General features: G+C 42.8%; 2 protein-coding genes across 4 annotated transcripts; one reads left to right on the top strand and one right to left on the bottom strand.

Moving 5' to 3' along the window:
* Nucleotides 1-11: 11 nt before the first annotated feature.
* mep1bb (meprin A subunit beta b) lies at nt 12-7313 on the bottom strand. Its single transcript, XM_052087826.1, has 14 exons — nt 7225-7313; nt 7127-7145; nt 6975-7025; nt 6849-6892; nt 6680-6758; nt 5913-6030; nt 5566-5744; nt 3716-3934; nt 3460-3612; nt 3153-3368; nt 2260-2727; nt 2014-2193; nt 812-998; nt 12-228 (listed from the first exon to the last, which is right to left on the bottom strand). The coding sequence occupies exons 1-14, from the start codon at nt 7300-7302 to the stop codon at nt 12-14; spliced, it is 2208 nt and encodes a 735-aa protein (XP_051943786.1). The 5' UTR covers nt 7303-7313.
* On the top strand, nt 794-21529 carry LOC127616316 (opsin-5-like). 3 transcript variants are annotated; one of them, XM_052087840.1, is made up of 11 exons: nt 794-3959; nt 7234-8046; nt 11049-11137; nt 11271-11452; nt 11766-11834; nt 13085-13241; nt 14190-14277; nt 15290-15452; nt 17140-17267; nt 17887-18221; nt 19222-21529. In XM_052087840.1, the coding sequence occupies exons 7-11, from the start codon at nt 14190-14192 to the stop codon at nt 19777-19779; spliced, it is 1272 nt and encodes a 423-aa protein (XP_051943800.1). In that variant the 5' UTR covers nt 794-3959; nt 7234-8046; nt 11049-11137; nt 11271-11452; nt 11766-11834; nt 13085-13241; the 3' UTR covers nt 19780-21529. The 3 variants fall into 3 exon arrangements, with proteins under 3 accessions (XP_051943800.1, XP_051943801.1, XP_051943802.1); XM_052087841.1 differs by lacking the exon at nt 794-3959 and having other exon boundaries at nt 3966-7353; nt 7527-8046; XM_052087842.1 differs by lacking the exons at nt 794-3959; nt 7234-8046 and having other exon boundaries at nt 9209-11137.
* Nucleotides 21530-21674: the final 145 nt, after the last annotated feature.

The raw sequence follows: 21674 nt of genomic DNA on the forward strand, positions 1-21674 counted from the left end.
TCCGTCACCGCTCACGCTACTCTTCCCATGTTCCCCATGACGAGGCTGTTTTCATAACCTTGCTTCATGTACTTCTTCTTCAGGCAAACAGCGGTGGTCAAGGTCACCACCAGCATGACGCCCAGCACGGACAACGAGGAGGCCAGGACGAGGGTTCTGTTGTCCGCCTGGGAGCCTCTATGCTGGCAGCTGTCGCCGTAGAACCACCAATCGACCCCCACGGCACACCTGAGATGAGCAGGCAGGTTGGAGACCCATCACGTCACATGATGATAACCGTTCACCTCCATCGTCAACATCTTATCTTGTGTTGTTTAAGATTGTATTTCCTGAGTCTGTAATCATAGGCGCGTGGCAATTTTCCCATTTGAACTTGCTGAATGTTGACCCCCGTTGACATTTCTATCTGCTTGCAAACTACAACATAATGTCAAGAAAAAGTCAAATATGGAGCAAGCGCTGTGTTGGAGTCGGTGTATAATAATATGTTGGCCAACCGTGAAATTTGATGCACCAGATCTGATGCTGTACAACCCAGATATAAAGCATTAAGCACAATGTGCACATTTGATAGCATGATAATCGGTAGCATTATTCAATGGCAGCATTATTCAATGTAACGTTAAAAAAATCATACAGTAACTGAAACAATTGCAACATATTTGATTTTGAATATCATCGGGTTTGTCTTTGTGCGCACACGTGTGTGTGTGTGTGTGTGTGTGTGTGTGTGTGTGTGTGTGTGTGTGTGTGTGTGTGTGTGTGTGTGTGTGTGTGTGTGTGTGTATGTGTGTGAGATGTGTGCTCTTACCGGCAAACCGCCTTCCCGTGTTCTTGCACGCACACGCCATCATTTTGACACCGCACGCAAGAGCCAGGGGGAGATTCGGTGTTGGTGGTAGGCGGCATGCTAATGGATGAATTGGCAGGGGCTGTAAATGTACTCGACGAAGGGGTTGTGGTTGGCAAAGGTTGGCTTTCAGTCAGATGCGACACGTCTGAAGAGTCAAAGCACACGAGAGGGATGTTGAGTTCAATTCAGATGAATCCAAAGACTGTTGATTGCGGCAACAAGGTTAGTGTCCGATACTATGTTTGACAGAACGTGAATGTACAGTACTGTACGTGATGTAAGTTATCTTACTTATCAACTTATCAAGGAGCTTTGTTCGATCAGGGATCACCAACATGTTGCCCATAGGCAGCAGATATCCCCCAAGGCATGCATGACCAGCCATGGGGGGCAGCCCCGTTCTAAAAATAGTTCACCAGTAATGAGACGTGTTCGAACTGATCATTTGAAATTGGAAATATTGTAGAAATCAAGTGTGGCAAATATATTTCTCAGTGGCCTCCCCTCGCAATTAAAAAAATGTTGATCATTATTTTTCAGGAATGACTGATTGATTTAGTGGCTTTCTTTGGACACTGTAGATGTCTATCATCCATTAGCCGCATTAAGCGCTAGTCAAGATGTAGCTTTGACTTTTCAAGAAGGTTGTTGACCTTTTGGTTTGACCTTCGTGTCAACAAAGTTTCCAGGACCTTTTCCATGGGAACTTTAGGATTTTTGCAAAGATACAATTTGCACAATTGCGAATCTTCCGTGGACTTAAGATTTTAGGAATCTGGATGGAAGCTCGAGAAAACGGACAGAAACAGGAACATGCAAATGCCACACTGGAGCTGAGATTCAAACTCCAAACAATAGGAAGTGCGAGGCATTTGAGAACGACTGGGCAAAATTACCCAATACTTTTGTCCGTCCAGCCTATATCAGGGGTGCCCAAATCCGGTCCTCGAGGGCGCCTATCCAGCCTTAATGTCGCCCTCCTCTAACACACTTGATTTCAATGATTAGGACCATCATTAGGCTTCCGCAAATCTTGCTAATGCGCTGATAGTTTAAATCAAGAGTGTTGGAGGAGGGGGACATCTAAAACAAGCTGGGTCGGTGCTCTTGAGGACCGACCCAGCTTGGGCACCCCTGGTTTATATGGTGAGTGTTTTTACCCTCCATGCTGAGGAGAAAGATGGCATCCCCTCCCTTGATGAAATCTCTGCTCCTGGCTCTTAGGTGGGTGAGGTACACCGACGTCCCGGTGCCTGGTCCTCGGAAGTACTTGGAGCCGTCTGAGTCCGTCACCTCGACGCCCACCTTTCGAGGGTCATCCCAGAAGAGCCTGTTGGAGTCTGATAGACAGAGCCGAACGTTAAACACGAGCCTCGCACGAGAGGAGCGTCTTTCAACATGCAAACCCGTAATCAGCTTGCTGGGATCGGTGGTGACGCTGCGCTGGTTGGACATGCGCTTCTGGATGTGAGGGTGCTGGTCCATAAGCATCATGGTCATTTGCTTCCAAGAACAAGGCCACTTCTGCCCGCTGTCGCCCTCGCGGGCCACCAAGTTCACGTAGGCCGCCATTTGTTCCAAGGAACTGGCCTTCCCGCTGGGATAGAGCTTCATCTGGAAGGTGTAGCCCTCCTTGGAGGTGAAGGGTGGGCTGTAGATGGCCGTGTCCACAGGGGTGTTCTCCATCACGTGGCTGAAATTCTTCACGCGCCACGCAAACTCGGGACACATGGTCTCGGAAACGTTGATGTCATCCAGAGACAATCCACCTGCAGATGGTCCCGCACCTGCTTTGGTTCCCTGGAAGACCACACGGAACTTCTTTGTGGCGTTTAGCCTGACATGGTGCAGCTGCCACAGGTCCTGAGGGGGTCCTGTTACATCAAATGAGCTTAGTTACTAAGGAGCATCTAAGACCACCCAGGGGTGGGGGCCTTTTTCCTATTGGGGGCCCATTTCATGAGCATGTATTTGGGGATTCAATGTTTTCACATTTTTTAAGGCAGTTTCTTCAAGTCTCTTGTTGCTATTGGCCAAATAATCATATCATATCATATCGTATCTTATATCATATTGTATGGGATATCTCACATTTGAAAGTCACATGCCTGCCATGATGAGAAACCCATGTCTGAAAAGACAAAGGAAGACAATTCCAGACTTTGAAATTTCCCTCAAGCAGCATCGTCACATTTAGGCCAGATTGAATTTCTCTTGCAGACGAAACTTGGCCTGCGGGCCTTCGGTTCCACACCTCTGACCAAGTTTTCACAGATATAAGAGAGTGAGTGATATTAACCGTCAATGGTGGTGATCAAGCGCAGTGTCCCCGCAGGGTGAGCTTTGTCGTACTCCCGCACAAAGATCTTGAGCGAATCGTTGAGGCCGCCGCTGTTATAGAAGAAAAACTGCAGACATTGATAACCTCGCTTGGGGTAAAGGATTCGGCTTTCGAGAAGGGCTGTGTCACCGGGGTTGGCCCTGTTCGTGTTGAAGTGCATGAAATAGCCAGAACCTAACGACAGTCAATCATATAAAAATGACATATTACTGACGTCGGGCATATTTATACTTCCTAGACTGATTTTCTATGGCCCTCCTCTCACCAGTGCATTTGCCCATGTTGGAGTAATCCGTGTCGGGTCCGCCTGCTGCCTTGGATAGCCTGTGCCAGTCCTCCTGGTCGCCCGGCCCCTGAATCATCCCGCAGATGTTCTCCTGCTCAAAGTCGCACGAGTCCAGAAAAGTGGAGCCCCGAGCTGCAAGACGAAGTCACGGCTGTGAACGGCCATCTTGTCAGGTCAATGTCAATCGGCTCATGAACAGCAACCAAAACGAGACAATAAAAGCCATTCTTCTCACTGCAGTTGTAGAGGCGGGAGAGCTTGAGGAGATCGCTGTCGCTGAACTCCATCCTCTGGCCGATGACGTCGGTGAAGGCGGGGATTTTGGTGACGATGGTGGGCTCGGAGCCGTTGCGGAAGGCCGTCTTGCTGTAGTGCATCATGGAACCGTAGTCGTAGGGGATGCCCAGCGAGCTGGAGGTGGTGTCGTTGTGGATCTTGAAGTTGTGCTCTCGGCCTGGATGCCGCACAAAACAAGACTGGTGACTTACATTCATTCAGTGGGTATAAAAAGTTGACACACCTCTGTTCAAATGCTCAGGGTTTTTTTGTCATTTCAATTTGCTACTTTTTACCGCCACCATGAATGTTACCTATCGCGTCTACAATTAAAAAAAACTTTTTTAGAGGGGTAAGTAAAATACTGTATTAACCACTCTCATTCAAACTTACAGTTACATGTTAAATAAGAATCTGCGTACCCCTGTCATCATTTAAAGGGCCTCTGATTGAACCCAAATAAAGTTCAGCTGTTCTCAGTGGCTTTTCCTGACATTTTTGTCATCACATCATACAGCACAAGCCATCATCTGCAGAGAGATGCTCAAAGGTATCAGACAGCAATAGGATACAAAAGAATGTCCAAGGAATTAAATATAGCATTGATGGGCAACCTCAATTCTGGCGGGGGCCCCAATTTGTCGCCACCGTTGGGCTGCCAAGAGGTAAGCAACAGTGAAGGAGCTGCAAGAATTTCTGGCAAATACTGGCTTCTTAGCACATGTGACAACAGTCTCCCGTCTACTTTGTATGTCTGAGTTATGGGTAAGACAGAAAGCTTATCTTCCGAAGTAAAACATCCATGCCTGCATGCTTACATTTGACCAAAACACACATGAAAATATGTAACTATCCAATAAAACCAACTTTCACTTGATTTGTAAAGAATATAGGCAGAAAAAGTTTTGAAATGATTTGTCTTGCTTCCTTTTTTAAATGACAAAATCCCTCGCCTTCAAACTGGGGTGTGTTGACTTTCTATTATTATGACTCACCGTGTAATCAAAGTTATATGCACTCTAACAGCAGCTATTGATGATTTCATGTCCAAATGGTGGTGCAGTTGTGCCACGTTGCTCTGTTTATCGCACACCAACAACTCTTTTATCACTTAAGCACTAAAACTGATGAACGACAGCCCACAACAAAGTACAATACTCAACGGGTGTTTCCTTCTCGTATAATTTAATGACTTGCAATATAAATTGATCATTCTGTTCATAGCAGTTTGAATCATGCTGAGCACGCTGCTAACACTTGTATTGTTTTAATAATTGCGTTTAAATGCAGTGCAGTGACATCTCTCTTCCACTCACACTCTTTATATAAAGTATAACGGTTCATATGTATATACAATATACTGTGTGTATGTATGTGTGTATATATAGTAGTATGTTGCTAGCAGGTAGCTGTGGTGTAGAAATCAGCTACGTCATTCTGAGAGCTGTTTTTAATATTTTGACTCGTCAACAAATAAAGCAACCCAAATATTAGATACAGTACATTTCTACACAACCTCATTTAATAATGACAATATTATTCAAAGAATACCTAACTGGCAGTGACATTTAAAAATACACATCATCGTCTTGCTATTTTCCAAGTGTCCCTAATAATGCGTCCTGTATTGTGATCACTTCTGTGCATGACTTCGACCGGCCGATGCAGACTTTTGTTTTTGTTTTTTTTTTTAATGATCAGATTGATAGATGGGTTTCCCCAAAAAAGTTAAAATGTGGTAAAACTTATCAAATAGTCTAATCGAAGAATTACTAATATTTTATTGTCTACAATGCAGCTGTTGCTTACCCTCTGAGATGCGGTCCCACATGATTTGCACGTAGTCGTCCCGGTCCGCTCTGGACTGTTCGTGCCAGAAGCCCAAAGCGTGCAAGAACTCATGTTCGATGGTGGCGATGCGATCGCAATTTTTACCGATGGACAGGCGCTGCCTCCCGATGCGCTGGTTGCCCACCGAGGAGAAACAGCTTCAAGAACGCAAGGAAAGCATTCATTTTTCAAATCACAAATAGAAGGGAAAAAAAATCTTCAAATTTAGAAGTTCATACTGTACTCCTGCCTTATCTCAAGTTAACCACAAGTACGATATGACGCACAGTAAAAGCAAGTTTGACAGTGCTGTGCTCGCGCCTTACCCGCTGCCTTTGAAAATGCCGATGTAGTTTGCTTCTCCACTCCACGGCTTGAAGTCAATACAGGTCTTAAGGCGGTACTGCTCAAAAGCCTTCAGGATCACACCTTTTGCGTTGATTTCTGCACTCGAAAAAATGCACATGTGCACTTTTGTCATACTGAAAGCTGTGTCTAATCTCGTGGTCCAACGCAGCGCAGCAAGACTAGTTGACCAAATTCATTCATCATAGATTAATTAGGCCCTATTTTTGGGCCCAGCGCAAGTCTTGCGCCAAGCGCATTCGAACTGTAGACATGGCTGGAGTTTTCTTTCTTTTGATGTTTTCCTATATTGCTGCGAGTCAAAGGGGCGTTTGCGCCGTTGTGGGAGGGCACGCAGACGACGTGTTTGCCATCCAATGGAAGCAGCTCCCCTCATTCCCTTTAAATTCCTCGCAAAGTGCTGTGCAGTTTGCGCCGCATGGAAATGCAGGAGACATTTAAAAACAACTGCATGCAAGAAGATCACCATTTGCAAATCGCAAAAGTTGGCCGCCGTTGGAGACCACCTTCTATCCCCAATCATGCATCTGTGTGTGACAAACAACCACCCTCCCAAACACATAGTTGTGCCGCGGTCGGAGGTGTGCTTTCCATTAAAAAAAAATAAAAAATCCCCACAAATTGTGACAAGCATTCCACTGTATTTTCCTGACCTGATTAGCAACAGCTTTCAGAATGATAGAATGCAAACTATCAGCACAATAATAAAATAAAATCCAAAATTCACCAAGGTCATCCCCCATGTAATAAGGGATGGTCGTGGGCCACCGGTACTCTTCGCCTATTATGGAGTTCCGACTTTGCTTCTGTTGGTTAGAAATGAGAAGCACGTGAGAGCAAAACATGATACTTCACTCCAGTATGAATAATAATATTATTTCATGAGGACCACAAACCTCGCCAAGCACAATGTCGCCTTCTACCAGATTTAATCCTGCTTCTGTATGGCCAAAGCACAATAATGAAGCTTCAAAATTGGAAGAATTTTAGCGAATTTTTTTTTCCGGCTTTCCCGCACATACCTTCATTGATTTCAAAAATATCCAAATCTCGGCCACCATCCACATCAAAGTCTGCAATAAAATATCATGTTAGGTTAGTGATAAAAACTAAAACAAAAAAAAAACACATACACACTCAAACTCTGCGAACTCCTTTATTGTCCCTTACTTACCTTGTATTATTTCTGTAGGCTGAAGAAATCCAGAAAAAAAATGTAAATGATAAAATCATGAATACATGTCATTTCTTTCTTTCATGTCATTTTCTCACCATGCACAGTGCGGCGCCACACAGCAAACACGCGATGTGCAGAGCCAATGATACACCTGTGGATGTTTCTCCAGCCATGTCCAACAATAATGTTCATCGACGGCGTCGTGAGCCCTCATTTAGTGTAAGGTACATGATGAGATTTTCATGAGATGTACTTCATGCGCAGCAGGTGAATAATTGACAGATTGTTAAAGGGTCAAAGTGATACAGTCACTTCAAATGGATTCACGGGCTCTGCTATCTCTAACAAATCTTTAAATGTCGTGTTAATGTTTTGTTTTGTTCTTTCTTTTTCACAGTTTTTAATAATGCCAGCTCAGTAGATTTTCTCTTCATTTGAAATTCCTCACGAGGGTCGCGGGGGTGCTGGAGAATTATCCCAGCTGTCTTCGGGCAGTAGGCGGGGTACACCCCTGAAGGTTGCCATCCAGTTGCACAACACGCATACACAAACAACCTCACACCTTGGGACAATTTAGAGAGTTCCTTTAACCTGCCATGCATGCTTTTGCAATGTACGAGGAAGCCAGTGTACCCGGAGAAAAGCCACACAGGCTAGGGGAGAACATGCAAACTCCACATAGGAAGGCCAAGGCCCATAATTGACACCTGTACCTTTGCACTGTGAGGCGGACGTGCTAACCATTCGACCATAGTGTCGCCTCTGACTCAACATATTTTTTTTTACACAAAACAATACATTACCTTTGTATTATTTGCAAACTGTTTCAAGAACTAACTATTTTTTTGCTCATTTTATTTCTATAGCACGGATTTCACTATCGGCGGGAGAAGTCTGGAAAATAACTCCCAATGGAGGTAGGTTACTGTATTGTTGTATTGTCTGTCTACATGTTTAGCTGCCCCGCTTGTAATCGTGAAGCTTTGTGGGCTCCATTTTGGCTCTGATGACGTGGCCAAAACTTGAAAGGTGATAGAAATGATGAGTAGAAGGTCTCGTTCCAAGTAAGGAGGAAGACTTTCGTGTGTTTTGTTGTTTTTTTTAACCTTTAAAACTTTCATCTCCGAATCAACCTTTCTTTATCGATTTTGAAACGATGTATTTTGTAAGTGGGCCAAAGCAGGCGCCAACAAATTTGGCCCTCAAATTCATGCAAACTGAATGGTTGTTTTGGATGTTGCTGATTACTTATTGATATTTTGGGGCACCACACTTTATAACACTTAAATATGAGCTCGGCACAGAGATGTATCTAATGGAGCTGAACTGATGCGCTTCCTGTACTTTTTGTTTACTGACTTGTGTGTATGCACCCCTTTATGTGCCTGCGTGCGTATTGTTCTGGCAGTTTTTTGGGGGTTGGTTGTTTTATCATGTGTCTTTCAAAAGAAATTCAATCTAGGTAGGAAATAAAATATAGAATATACATATATACATTATACAGGATGTGACTTAGAAATGCAAATCTATCGATATGACATAATCTTAAAATAACATGGTCAAAAATATTTCAAAACTATTTATTACTTATTTTAAAGAGAAATTCTGCCTTAGTTGTTGATGGTGTAGTGGTACACTCGCCGGTCTTGTGTGCGGGCAGCGTGGGATCGGTTCCCACTCAGTGACGGTGTGCATATGGGTGTGAATGGTCGTTTGTCTCTACTGTATAAGTACCCTACGACTGACTGCCAACCAGTTCAGAGTGTCGTCCGCCTTCCGTCCGGACTCAGCTGGGATAGACTCCGGTGACTCCCGCGACCCTCTTCAGGATAAGCGCTATTGAAAATGGATGGATGGATGGATTCTGCTTTATCGATGTAATAAAATATATTTTTTTAAAGCAACTGATTTTACATACAAATAAAAAAGCAACAGACCTGAGAAGAATAAACAATAATCAAGACAGTTGCAACCTAAAATACAGTCACAAAAATCACAAATGTGAAATAAAAAATGAAGAATGTGACCCAAAGATGCAAATGAAGAAAACGACATGAGGCATAATTTGTTTTTAATCATTGACACGACCCGAAAAAATAATACCCACATACCTCGCTCCCAAAAAATTGGAGTAACAAAGTTTGCAGACACAAGTTAAAAAAAAAAACATATATATTTTTTTTAATTAAATATTAGAGAGAGACACACACACAGACAGACAGACGGAGAGAGAGAGCAAGAGATGACCCAAAAATTCCTGTAAGTGTTTTCATTTGGGTCATTTCTCTGTGAGGACAATGAATTGATTGCACTGGCCTGTTGTGGTTCTCCTGTTGTGGTTTCTTTGGGCTTCTGAGAATTGATCTCCCAAGACCGAAGAAAACCACAAAACTCCAGTTTGGATCGATTCACTTCCCTGAGAATGGCCTGAAAAAAGTTGTTTGGGAGTTGTTTATACTGATGTTCTATCCAAAACCTGTTTTCTAATTGTTTCCCTCAATACAAATGACATCGACAGATGTGACCTACTTTATCGACAACCGAAAAACAACAACAATAACAACATTTGACAGATTTTGTGACTTTTCAATACATTTGTGCAGCGATACCTAATTTGCAATCGCCAGGTCTTTCGCGAAGAGTTTAGTTTTTTTTTATTTTTATTTTTTTATGAGCGCTTCAGTGAGACCCTCGTTAGAATAAGCGGCTCAGATAATCGATGAGTGGATGTTTGAATCTTTGTCTCAATGTAATCACCGTAAGTGGTGATTTGAAGGACATTTTATGTTTCCCCGGAGGTCTTTTTATTGTGGAATGACCAATGTACTAGTTATGGGGGAGGCCTCTTATGCAGGTCATCAAGAAAAAAAATGGCTGACATAACCATCTACATGTCAAAGAAGTAGCTGTCATGAGTTGACGTTCACGTGCTTACGCTTGAGCATGCAGTTGGCGTGATTGGAGGAGCAAATAGATGAGAAATCAATGTCCATTCCACTTGACTTCTAGAATAATAATTCGATAACGATAATTCAGTGGAGCCGCTAAACACTTGCCTGAGAATTGCCATGATGTGATGTTACTTTCAATTTGAGCTTTAATCTATATGTAAATGAAGCCGTACTATAGCCGATACGTCTGCGTACTCTGAACATGAGATTGAGGGAAAAGTGTGTTATAAACCCGTTGAAACTGTGACGTGCTGCTCGAGGATAGTCATGCATGGTGGCACAGATGACCACAACAATTTGGGATGCAAAGCTTAAAGGGGAAGTCAACCCCCCAGCCCCAAATGTTCTTGACAATAATATGTTCTATGCGCCTTCACTAGTTTAAACACCGCATTTGAAAATCCACCCGTTTTTAGCCATCTCAGAGGGCGGCCATTTTGCCACTCTCTTGAGTAACTGTGATGTAATTTTCAGTCGACAGCAAGTGGCAAAATGGCTGCTCACTGAGATAAACAAAAAGAGGTGGATTTTACTACTAAATTCATATTCCGCAAATATACGAACTAATCTGAATGCTTAGTTAAGATAAGACAACTTTTACTTGCTTCACAATGGATAAATTCCCAATTTACAGCAGCAAAATTATGAAAGGGAGAAGAACAAAAGTGCATGTGTATCCATCCATCCATCCATACATACATACATACATACATACATACATACATACATACATACATACATACATACATACATACATACATTTTCCGATCCGCTTATCTTCACAAGGGTCGCGGGGGGTGCTGGAGCCTATCCTAGCTTCTCTTTGGGCAGTAAGCGCGGGACATCCTGAATCGGTTGCCAGCCAATCGCTGGCACACAGAGACTAATAACAATCCACGCCCACACTCACACCGAGTGACAATTTAGAGTGTTCAATCAGCCTGCCATGGATGTTTTTTGGAATGTAGGAGGAAACCGGAGTATCCGGAGAAAACCCACGCAGGCCCGGGGAGAATGCAAACTCCACACAGGGAGGCTGGAGCTGGAATCGAACACGGTACCTCTGCACTGTTACGTCGACTGGCTAACCACGGGACTACCTTTCGCCTATATATATATATATATCAATATATATAAAAAGAACTAAAAGATTTTGGTCTTGACTTCCTCTTTAATGCTGTTTATTACAGACTCGTTTGTCGTCGTCACAAGAGCATCTTCACCGTGCCGGCCATCCTCATGCTACGTGAACCCGCTGCATGCCGATGCGGACGACCTGGTGCAAACATGGCAATATGTTGCTTCCACTCAACAAACAACAGACATCCAGTGTGCTTGAGGCACTTTCACTGAGCGCCTTCCCACACATCAGGTAAAACGGCACGTTGTAAATTAGTGCCATTCCTCAAAGAGGCCTGGTTATATCAGCGGCACCTGCCCGTGGCTGTTTTTTGTTCAGCACGTAGCCATCATGCAACTCACAAAATGAATAGCTTCAGTGGTAAAATCATTCAAGGGTCATAGAAATTCAAATCTCCATGCATCATCTCCATTGGAGATCAATCAGCAGCATTTTGTAAGCGTTGTGTTACGACATTGTCAGAAAATAATCAGCAACAGTAATTGGGGGTGGGGGGGTACAAAAGCACAGTACAATTAATTCTCATTTAAACACATCTTCCTAGATATCTTCCTGAAATCTGTCAAGTGGACATTGTGTGGAAAATGTACTACTCTCACAACAAAGCCATAAGGTAAGCAGATCTGTATTGTAACTCCATTTTGTGCGCCTACTTCACAGCTCTACTGCGCAGCTAATGCCCGCCATTTAAAGCTAAAGAGGGCGGACCAGTCGAGTGGTTAGCTCATCGACCTCACAGTGCAGAGGTCGCGGGTTCGATCCCAGCTCCGGACCTTCCTGTGTGGAGTTTGCATGTTCTCCCCATGCCTGTGTGGGTTTTCTCCGGGTACTCCGGTTTCTTCCCACATTCCAAAAACATGCTTGGCAGGCTGATTAAACACTCACAAATGTCCCTAGGTGAGAGTGTGAGCGTGGATGGTTGTTCGTCTCTGGCTGGCAACCGGTTCAGGGTGTCCCCCGTCTACTGCCCGAAGACAGCTGGGATAGGCTCCAGCACCCCCGTGACCCTTGTGAGGATAAGCGGATCGGAAAATGGATGGATGGACGAAAGCTATAGAGTATGTTTGGACGGAAAGGAGACACTTTGATTGGCTATGGTTGAAGTTGACTGTGACCACTCCCACAAGTGTGCACACCACCCTCTTTCAGATCCTGCGCTTGACTGCAAATCGACCAACATCGGATCTAACCTGCTTCTTAGAAGATAAGCGCCATGCAGGATTTAAACCTGTCTCAATTTTAAATAGTCATTTATCTTGGAGTCAAGTTATCTTCTTAAATTACCAAATGATATACCGGTAATATTGAACACTGATTATAAGAATATCTTGCTGGAAACTTGGGTGGGATTAAATGGAACAGTCCTAAAACTAGATGAAGCACGAGCAAACTAGAAGAAATGTATACATGCTTTTATTTTCAGTAGACCTGATTGTTGTCACCTTATTGCGGACTCGAATCAATCAATGGAGCCCAAGTTTCAAAGCAAACATGATGAAGCGGCATTTGCACCTTTGATTTCGGTCTGTTAAGCATTTAAATTTAAGCTCACTGTCAGTTTTGATTAGAAAACTACTTTTTATTTCAATTAAATCAATAAAAAAATTGGGGACAGACTGAATAGCTTACATTTCCTGTAGCATCCCCACCCAAATTGGGAATCATTGATGTACAGTATTAAAGAGAGGGGATGTTGCTACTGACATCGTCATGCTGAATTGTGTGGGCAGCACAGTGGAGGGTGGGGACATGGGAAGGCACGGGGTGGCAGGTGGGGGTGGCTTAGCAGGGGGGTTGCTGAGAAGCTCTCTGGAGAGCAGACGAGCCTCTGTATCACATTCTCTTGCTCCTGTGTGTCAATAGCATCCGACGAACAAATGCCGTCCTCGGCTGCTTCTCAGCACATCGGGGACACTTTTTGGTGCCAAGGCGTCACCCGCCCCTCCAGCAACATTTGTCTTTTCCCTAATTGATTGAGGAACTTAATTAGGTCCATTTAAAACGTCAATGAAGACACAAGGTAAGAAGGACCACAACATTTTTTTGGTGTTACTTGTGTTATGAATTTGTTTTAAGGGGGAAATAATTACCGATAACCCATTTTGTTTTCAGACTAGACGTATTGAACAGTTTGCCTCTAAAATGATTGACAGGTGGTTCAACTGTGTGACACGGGTTGATAATATCTTTTAACCAAGTGAAAACAAGCAAGTTTGTCACTTTTTTGGAAAAAAAATGCACACATCAATCTTATTTACAGTATGCAATTTTAATTTTACGTTGTTGAACACTTTTTTCCCCACTTCATAACATCACAATAACTACATCCGGGCAACCGTGGCAGTATACATCAAGTACAAATATATATTGTATTTACATCAAGTAAATACAATATATATGTTTTGTTTGATATTGGTGTCAAACTCAGGGCCCAGCACATCATTTTTTTAATGTGGCCCATTAACGCAAACTAGACCTATTTTTTTTACTAATCAGATTTGTTCTGTTCTCTTTTACCGCCAGAAAATATGTAACCTAATTGCATTTAAATTTCTCAACTTTTTACAGATAAAACCTGAATTTTCCACCCACCAAATCTCCTAAATTGAACTATAGCAGTCAACTTAAATATTTGGACACTGTTTTGACTTCTGATATCAAATTCAATTTGTTGCTAAAAAATACAAATCATAACATGAAATACACATGCCGTTGTATCTGTATAGGTAATAATATCATCATCCTTTGAGGGACGTCATAACTGCAATGTGGCCTGCGATCAGAATGAATTTAACACCCCGGCCTGTACAGTATAGTTGCCCCTCTTGCCGACTATGTATTGAATTGAGGGCAAATATTGTATAGGCAGATTATCTAAGATTTGGATGGAAAAATACTACACTACAAGCATATTTGTGTATATGTATATCGAAGTTGCTTGTGAAATCGGTGTTGTCGTCATCTTTAGATGGGAGGGTTTGATGACGAAACTGCATTCCAGTCCAACATTCCCGTGCCCCTGGACATCACTGTGGCTGTGGTGTATTCACTCTTTGGTGAGTTAAAGTAACTACAGTTTTTCTTTTTTTCTTTTTTTTAATGTATTTGACTTTTCATTTTCTTTTGAATATCTCTGTGAATAGCTTGGCTGCTAGCACTAAACAACAACGTTGCCGGAGTCCGACTGCTTCCGTGTACAGTTTTTACTGTTTGGTGCTTTCTACCGCCTTTATTACCGATTTGTCTTACTGTTTATTGTGCATGTGAAATTGCTCCATGTACAGCACTTTGTATGCAGCGATGGCTGTTTGAAAGTGCTCTATAAATACTTTTGTCTTGACTTGACTTGTACCATAGATATTGGCACCACTTGTATTTGATTATCTTTAGATGGATGTTTAGTATGTATGAGGTATATGCAGTGCGATATCTAATCATTTTCTCGCAAGCAAGCAAACAAACATAAATATACAGTGTGTGTGTTGCATAGAATAATCTAATGCCATGTGAGTCAGAAACACACATTCATGTCCATGTTTGACAGGGACATTGCTGCACAATATTTACCTGTAAAATAGTCTCACTGTGTGATCTCCAATGTTGCACAATATGGATTTTTTTTTAAAATTATTCCTCGCACAATTAGTGCGTTAATCATACTGGTTTTTACACAATATAGTGCAGTTCAGTTATGAACAAGAGTTTTCTAATCAAATAAATCAATCTGAAATGCTACACACTGACAGACTGTTTATATGCTGCTGTTTTTATTCACGAAATTATCAATTATTTATTTTTTGTTTGTTTTTTCAAAATGAACAGTTAATATAAATTATGTGGCAGCGTATCAAGGGATCTATGAGTATTGCATCTATCACTGGAATCAAAAATGTCTGTTAGATGTAAGGTGGCGAGAGTTAACTCCTCGCACCTACAATTGAACGGCACTTTTTATTGCCAAAGAATGAATGATAAAATCTTGAGGTCGTCAAGCTAATTATTCTGAAGTACTGCTGTGGTTGACCCTCATTTTTTTGGTTTCGTTTGTGTGATTCCTCCCCGGTGCAGGAATATGTTCATTGTTTGGCAACAGCACTCTGCTGTATGTATCCTACAAGAAAAAACATCTCCTGAAGCCGGCCGAGTTCTTCATCATCAACTTAGCCGTCAGCGACCTGGGCCTGACGCTGTCTCTCTACCCTCTGGCTATAACATCCAGCTTCTACCACAGGTGCTGTTGCCTATCTTCTTTTTTTTTTTTTTTTTATTTAGCTCAACTGATTTTCAAAGTGTGAGCCACCCCACACATGACAAAGAAGAAAATCACCATGTGGATATGTATTCGTTCTGCTCTCTGAAGTGTGCGGTGTCTCTGTTACATCCATCTACGGTATGTCACTCTTGACGCAGGTCAAGGCGCGCTTTATGGTCATGTAATAGGTTACCGCTAAAATGAAACCAGGAGCTCAAAAATGAGTGAAAAACAAACGTCTCTGGAAAGGGGAAAATGCCCAGCCAGGAGACAGTAGAGGAGCTGACGACTTTCAACAAAAAGAAAACTACATATAATCAACAGTGTCAGGAGTCCAACTTAAAATACGGATTTATCTCAATGGGAGATTCCCATGTACCCAGCCCACTCTGCGTAATATGCGGCTAGGGTGAGTCGTGTTTTAAAGGCACGTTTAAACGTTACCATCGCGACCAGAGTGTTGTGGCCAGAAAGGACGTTCTTCATGTTGTAAACATACAGTACCACAGTATTTATTAGCCATGCCTTCAATGCGAAAATATTCAAGTCAAGTACAGCTTTATTATCAAATGCGCTGTATGTACAACATACAGCACCGATGAAATTTCTTCCCTCTTAATCAGACAACAAGACAACTAGAGGAGTCTCTGCGGGTGCCCGCACCGCCATCAAAAGGACAGTTAACATAAAATGACAAAGTAATACAACACAAAACATAAGACATAGACAGTCGTACAATCGTAACCACTTTTCCTGCATACACTTTGAAGTTCATTCATTCATTCATCTTCCGAGCCGCTTGATCCTCACTAGGGTCGCAGGATGCTGGAGCCTATCCCAGCTGTCTTCGGGCAGTAGGCGGGGGACACCCTGAATCGGTTGCCAGCCAATCGCAGGGCACACATAGACGAACAACATCCACGCTCACACTCACACCTAGGGACAATTAGAGTGTTCAATCAGCCTGCCATGCATATTTTTGGAATGTGGGAGGAAACCGGAGCACCCGGAGAAAACCCACGCAGGCCCGGGGAGAACATGCAAACTCCACACAGGGAGGCCGGAGCTGGAATCGAACCCGGTACCTCTGCACTGTGAAGCCCACGTGCTAACCACTGGACTACCGGGCCGCACTTTGAAGTTTGAAACAGTTATAGATGAAAGATAAGCGATCAAAGTGTCCTTTTCACCAGTGGATCAAAGACGTCATGCTGAAAATTTGTGCACCTCTGATACAAGCTAAATCTGAAAGCAAACAAGAAGCTGTAGCGTCCATCGACGAAAAAAGCTCACCTATCCAGTCCCATGTAAATCCGCTTCAATTCCATGCCGCGACTCCCAGTTCCACAACCGCATCGGCGCTCTGTGCTGATGCTCTTTTCTTCTCATCGTCGGCTCCTCAAGCCATGCATCCACCCAGCCGCAGCCTGTCCAATAGCACCGACCGTTCCGCTGAACAAAGCTTGGCTGTGAAAATGTTGCCCATTACAGTTTTAGGGCACCTTTGACTTTTCTAATCGTGGTTTTTACGACAACACTACCGAGTACCATGCTAATGCACTTTTCCTACGTCACTGATCCCTCTGTTTGTTTTTGTCAGCACACGAAGGTGTTCTTTCTCCCTCCCTCACTTTGCTTTTCCCACACCCTCACACCTCCCTCACAGGTGGCTGTACGGGACTACGGTGTGTTCCATCTACGCCTTCTGCGGCATACTGTTCGGCATCTGCAGTCTGAGCACCCTCACCCTGTTCAGCATGGTGTGCTTTGTCAAAGTGTGTTACCCACTGTACGGTAAGTCTTCAAAGCGAACAGGCTCAGAAAGGTGCACAAGCGGCATCCCCAAATGGCACATTGTTGATTTCGCCCTAATCCGCCCACCGAGAGCCGTATGTTAAGCCTTCTCTTTGATGACCCACGAGTCCGCCGGACTACACTTGATGAGTATGGCTTGTGATGTTGCTTAATGCGCTGCAATGGAGCCCTCCGTTTGACCTCAAGAAACTGCCCGTTTCCCAGCTGGGGGCACAGACGTCTTAAATTGAGTGGACGTGAAGCATGATCAAGCTAACTGTGTAAGTGTGCTGGCCAAAGTATGTTTTTAGCTGATGACACACATGATTACGTAATTTGATGATTCGTTGAATTGGATTCATCCTGTCAGGATTCTCAAACAGAATAATGAATGAACCACCATGTATGATGTTGATGTTACATCATCGGTGTGTGAAAGTGTCAAAGTGAGTTGTTTATTTCGCAGTTCCTGAAGAAAATCACATAGGCTGCTCAGAGGTCTTCAGGGGCACTACCAAATGATAAGGGAACAGCACCCCCAAGTGGACAGTTGTGGAATTAGGGGATGGGTGCCAATTCGGGTGTTCAGGCTCTAACCTGCACTTATCTATGTTTACAGGAAACCGATTCAGCTGCATTCATGGCCGTCTGCTGGTGGCCTTCGCGTGGCTCTACGCGTTATTGTTCGCTTGCAGCCCGCTGGGCCACTGGGGCGAGTACGGACCGGAGCCCTACGGCACCGCCTGCTGCATCGACTGGCGCCTGTCCAATCGGCTGCCGACGGTGCGCTCCTACACTGTGGTGCTCTTCTTCTTTTGCTACATCCTTCCGTGCGCCCTCATCCTGGCATCCTACGCGGGCATCCTCACCACCGTGCACGCGTCGCACAAGACCATGGAGCATCATGCGTCCAGACACATGCACATGAGCCGCATCCAGATCGTCATTATTAAGGTGAAGGGGCAAATACCGTTCTTCAATATTTTAGTCTAGTTAACTGAAAGAACACAATTCATAGATGATGATAAAATGCTGAAAGACAGGAATCCTCGTAATGCCAGGTCATTGCAAAATGCACTTTCAATACAATGGTACTGTATTGAAATGTGTTATTTCTAGAAACTCCTAGAATGCATAAGCCAATTTAAAGCATTGCCCAATTAATATGACTAAATATGTAGCAGGAGTAATAGTACTTTCGCATGTGGTATTTACATGTGGCTAGCTAACATTACCCTGCTCGTAATAGTCAATTAGAATGGCATTCCCTTCACACTGCTCTATGTATCAAATTTGTACCCCTACTTGTTCTTCTATCATTTACAGTTAAACTTTACATCAGTGCTAAAGTACAAAGTACAGTATTATTATCATGGATGTTAATGATGCTCCTACTCATAAAAAAAAGAAGTTAGTCTGGAGCCCAGTATTTTTTTTTTTATATTCAATTGGGTGACGTCCTTATCATATAAATTTAAGACAATCATATCAGTAATTCTATTTGATAAGAAATCAAATAGATAGTAGGCGTCTGTAATTTGCAGATGAAGAGTGTGTGTGTGTGTGTGTGTGTGTGTGCGTGTGCGTGTGTGTCTGTGTGTGTCTGTGTGTGTGTGTGTGTGTGTGTGTGTGTGTGTGTGTGTGTGTGTGTGTGTGTGTGTGGTCGGCCCGGTTGTCCAGCGGTTAGCACGTTGACCTCGTAGTGTCGAGGTCCCTGGTTCGATTCCAGCTTCGGCCTCCCTGTGTGGAGTTTGCATGTTTTATTCGGGTACTCCGCTTTCCTCCCACATTCCAAAAGCAGGTACAGAGGAGCCATTATAAAATCCCCCGAAACATTGAACCCATTGATCATCATAAAATATTTGTGCGATCGTTGCTTAATTTATTATTATTATTTTTTGGGTCTCTTCCTAAAATTGTATTTACTACCGTGTTGTGTGCTTTTTGTCCTTAGCTTAGCATGGCGGTGAGCATCGGTTTCTTTGTGGCGTGGACTCCGTACGCTCTGGTGTCTATGTGGGCTTCCTTCGGCAACATCAAAGACATCCCGCCTGTGGCGTTCGCCATACCGGCCATGTTTGCCAAGTCCTCCACAATCTACAACCCGATCGTCTACCTCGCAATCAGGCCCAACTTTCGCAAGGTAATATTCAGGGACCTCGCCGCATTAAAACACCACACGGGAAAGTGCTGCTGCCATCCAAGAATCAAGGTGAGACTTCAGTTAGGCCAAAGACGGACTGAGCAGTTTCCTTTGCCCACCTCCTCCACGCAACCTCCTATGATAGTGCTGAACCGTCACAAAGATACTGCTGAATGCTCCGGAGACGGTCCTCAAGTGTTCTGTGTTGCGAACGCTGCCGCCTATGACAAATCGTCCAAGGAGAGGGTTGGGCCAAGTGTGAGCCACACCAGGTCCGTGCTGTGCCTCACGTGTGCAAAGAGAACTCCAGATAGTTTCCATATTAATTTGGAGTTGGTTCCCGACAAAGCAAAAGTGGCCTGGCCTTAATTTTACCTTATCATTTCTTTTTCAGGGTGTTCTTTATGACGTTGAGCAATGGCATGAAACATTGTTAAGGGAAGTACGATAATCTAATCATCAGGCTCTAGCCATGACATTGACCTTGGTTTCCATGTTTTACAGGTGTACAGGGTGTCGCTGGATCTCCCAAAAAAATCGTTTCCAAAATGAAAGTCTTAGTTGCGTCGGTCAACTGCAAATTTTCATCACTGATGGCTTTATGTGTCCCAGAATGTATTTTTGACACAGATTTCCAAAATGCCTTTACTTATTTTTCTAGCACATCCGTTTGTTTGTTTTTAAACTTGTAAAAAACATGTAGAACACTGATTTTACAATGTGTTGTACTGTAATTGATAGCTATGAGGACTCATTTAAAAAAATATTCACCTGTTGCTGAGCCTAATCTTTAATTCATAAATACAGTATTACTAAAGCCTTTATTCCAATGAGGGGCGAACAATTCCAACTGTTGACGAAAGTCGAAAAAAAAGTGTTCACGTGTCCGCCAAACAGTTGCCTGACCTATGCCTGTACTTTTTTTGTTTCAAGTGAATTTTGAACATTTTTCATCGAGAAGGGAAAAAAAAATCACAAAAACTGTTGCCGAACGTTTTTGGGAACATTTGCGACAATTAATAGTCGTTGAGTGTGCTCTGTGATTGGCAACTCATCTGCAGTGGCCCTGAAAAAAAGCACAGATGATGAAGAAAAGGCTCTTGTCATTTAAATTTTAGAGCAAAACGGAGAAGGGAATGAACCATTTGGAACAATGACAAAAGTACTTTTTCGTATAAATAAGCTATATACCCTAGTTTGCGTTCTCAAATGCTGCTAAATATGATCACAAATCAAGAAAATATTGTATGGCCTACTCTGTGGTCACGTTTATTGAAAGTCAATATTTTATGTATTAATTAAACCATTAACCGTATGTACAATTCTCTTTGATCAATATCAGCACGTATATAAACTTCATTTAGAAGACATAACCACATTATAACGCCAGTGACGTTGCACATTTATGCACAACTGCAATTTTTATAAATGTTCTCTGTAATTTGTGGTTATTTTATACAGCAATGTTTCTTTGCGGATTGATTGGGTCAATAGTCATTGATTAGGAAAATTCACTTTGAGAGAGCAGGGTGCCATTGTATTGATTTAGTTGAGAAACTGGAACCACAGCATTGAAGTTACACTGTCTTTGTGAAGCTGTAGCATGAAAAAATGTACAACCATATATTTATGTATTTTAAAAAAAACGTATGTGACAAAAGGCTGCAAGAGATGACTCAATCTTCATACAGTACATTGAGTGTAAAAAACTCTAACCTCGTTTAAATTGTGGGTTTCTGTGATTTGAAAAAAAGATTCATCATTGAACAAAAACTTGTTTTCCACAATTGATGCAACATAAAAAAAGTAAATCTTTTCAAGAGAAGTAAAAATATACAACAGAGATAATGTGGTTGGTTGCACACGATCTTATAACTAGGGGTGTGGCTGTGTTCAGAATTGACCAGTTATGAGGGTGTGCACACTTATGCAACTTCATAATCTCAGTTGTTGTTTGACTTAACCGTTTCAAAACATTGAATTCTGTCCCCCCCCCCCCCCCCCCCAATTGAATCAGACACACATAAACACACTTTTAACATGATATATCATGGTCATTTGAACAGGGAGTGCAGCTATTTTATATCCGCTGTCAATAATCGTATTTAAAAAAAATAAATGCATATCCCATTCCAGGAAAGATGAACATTTTTTGCACTGTGTCAGCTGATGGAGATTGCAGGGGTCTGAAATTAGCACAGTGTGATTGTGTACAAACTAACAGTGACACTGTGTAGATGGCAATAAGTGACCAGCAACTTAAA

This window comes from Hippocampus zosterae, chromosome 15 (genome assembly GCF_025434085.1).
Source record: "Hippocampus zosterae strain Florida chromosome 15, ASM2543408v3, whole genome shotgun sequence".
NCBI classification, from domain to species: Eukaryota; Metazoa; Chordata; class Actinopteri; order Syngnathiformes; family Syngnathidae; genus Hippocampus; species Hippocampus zosterae.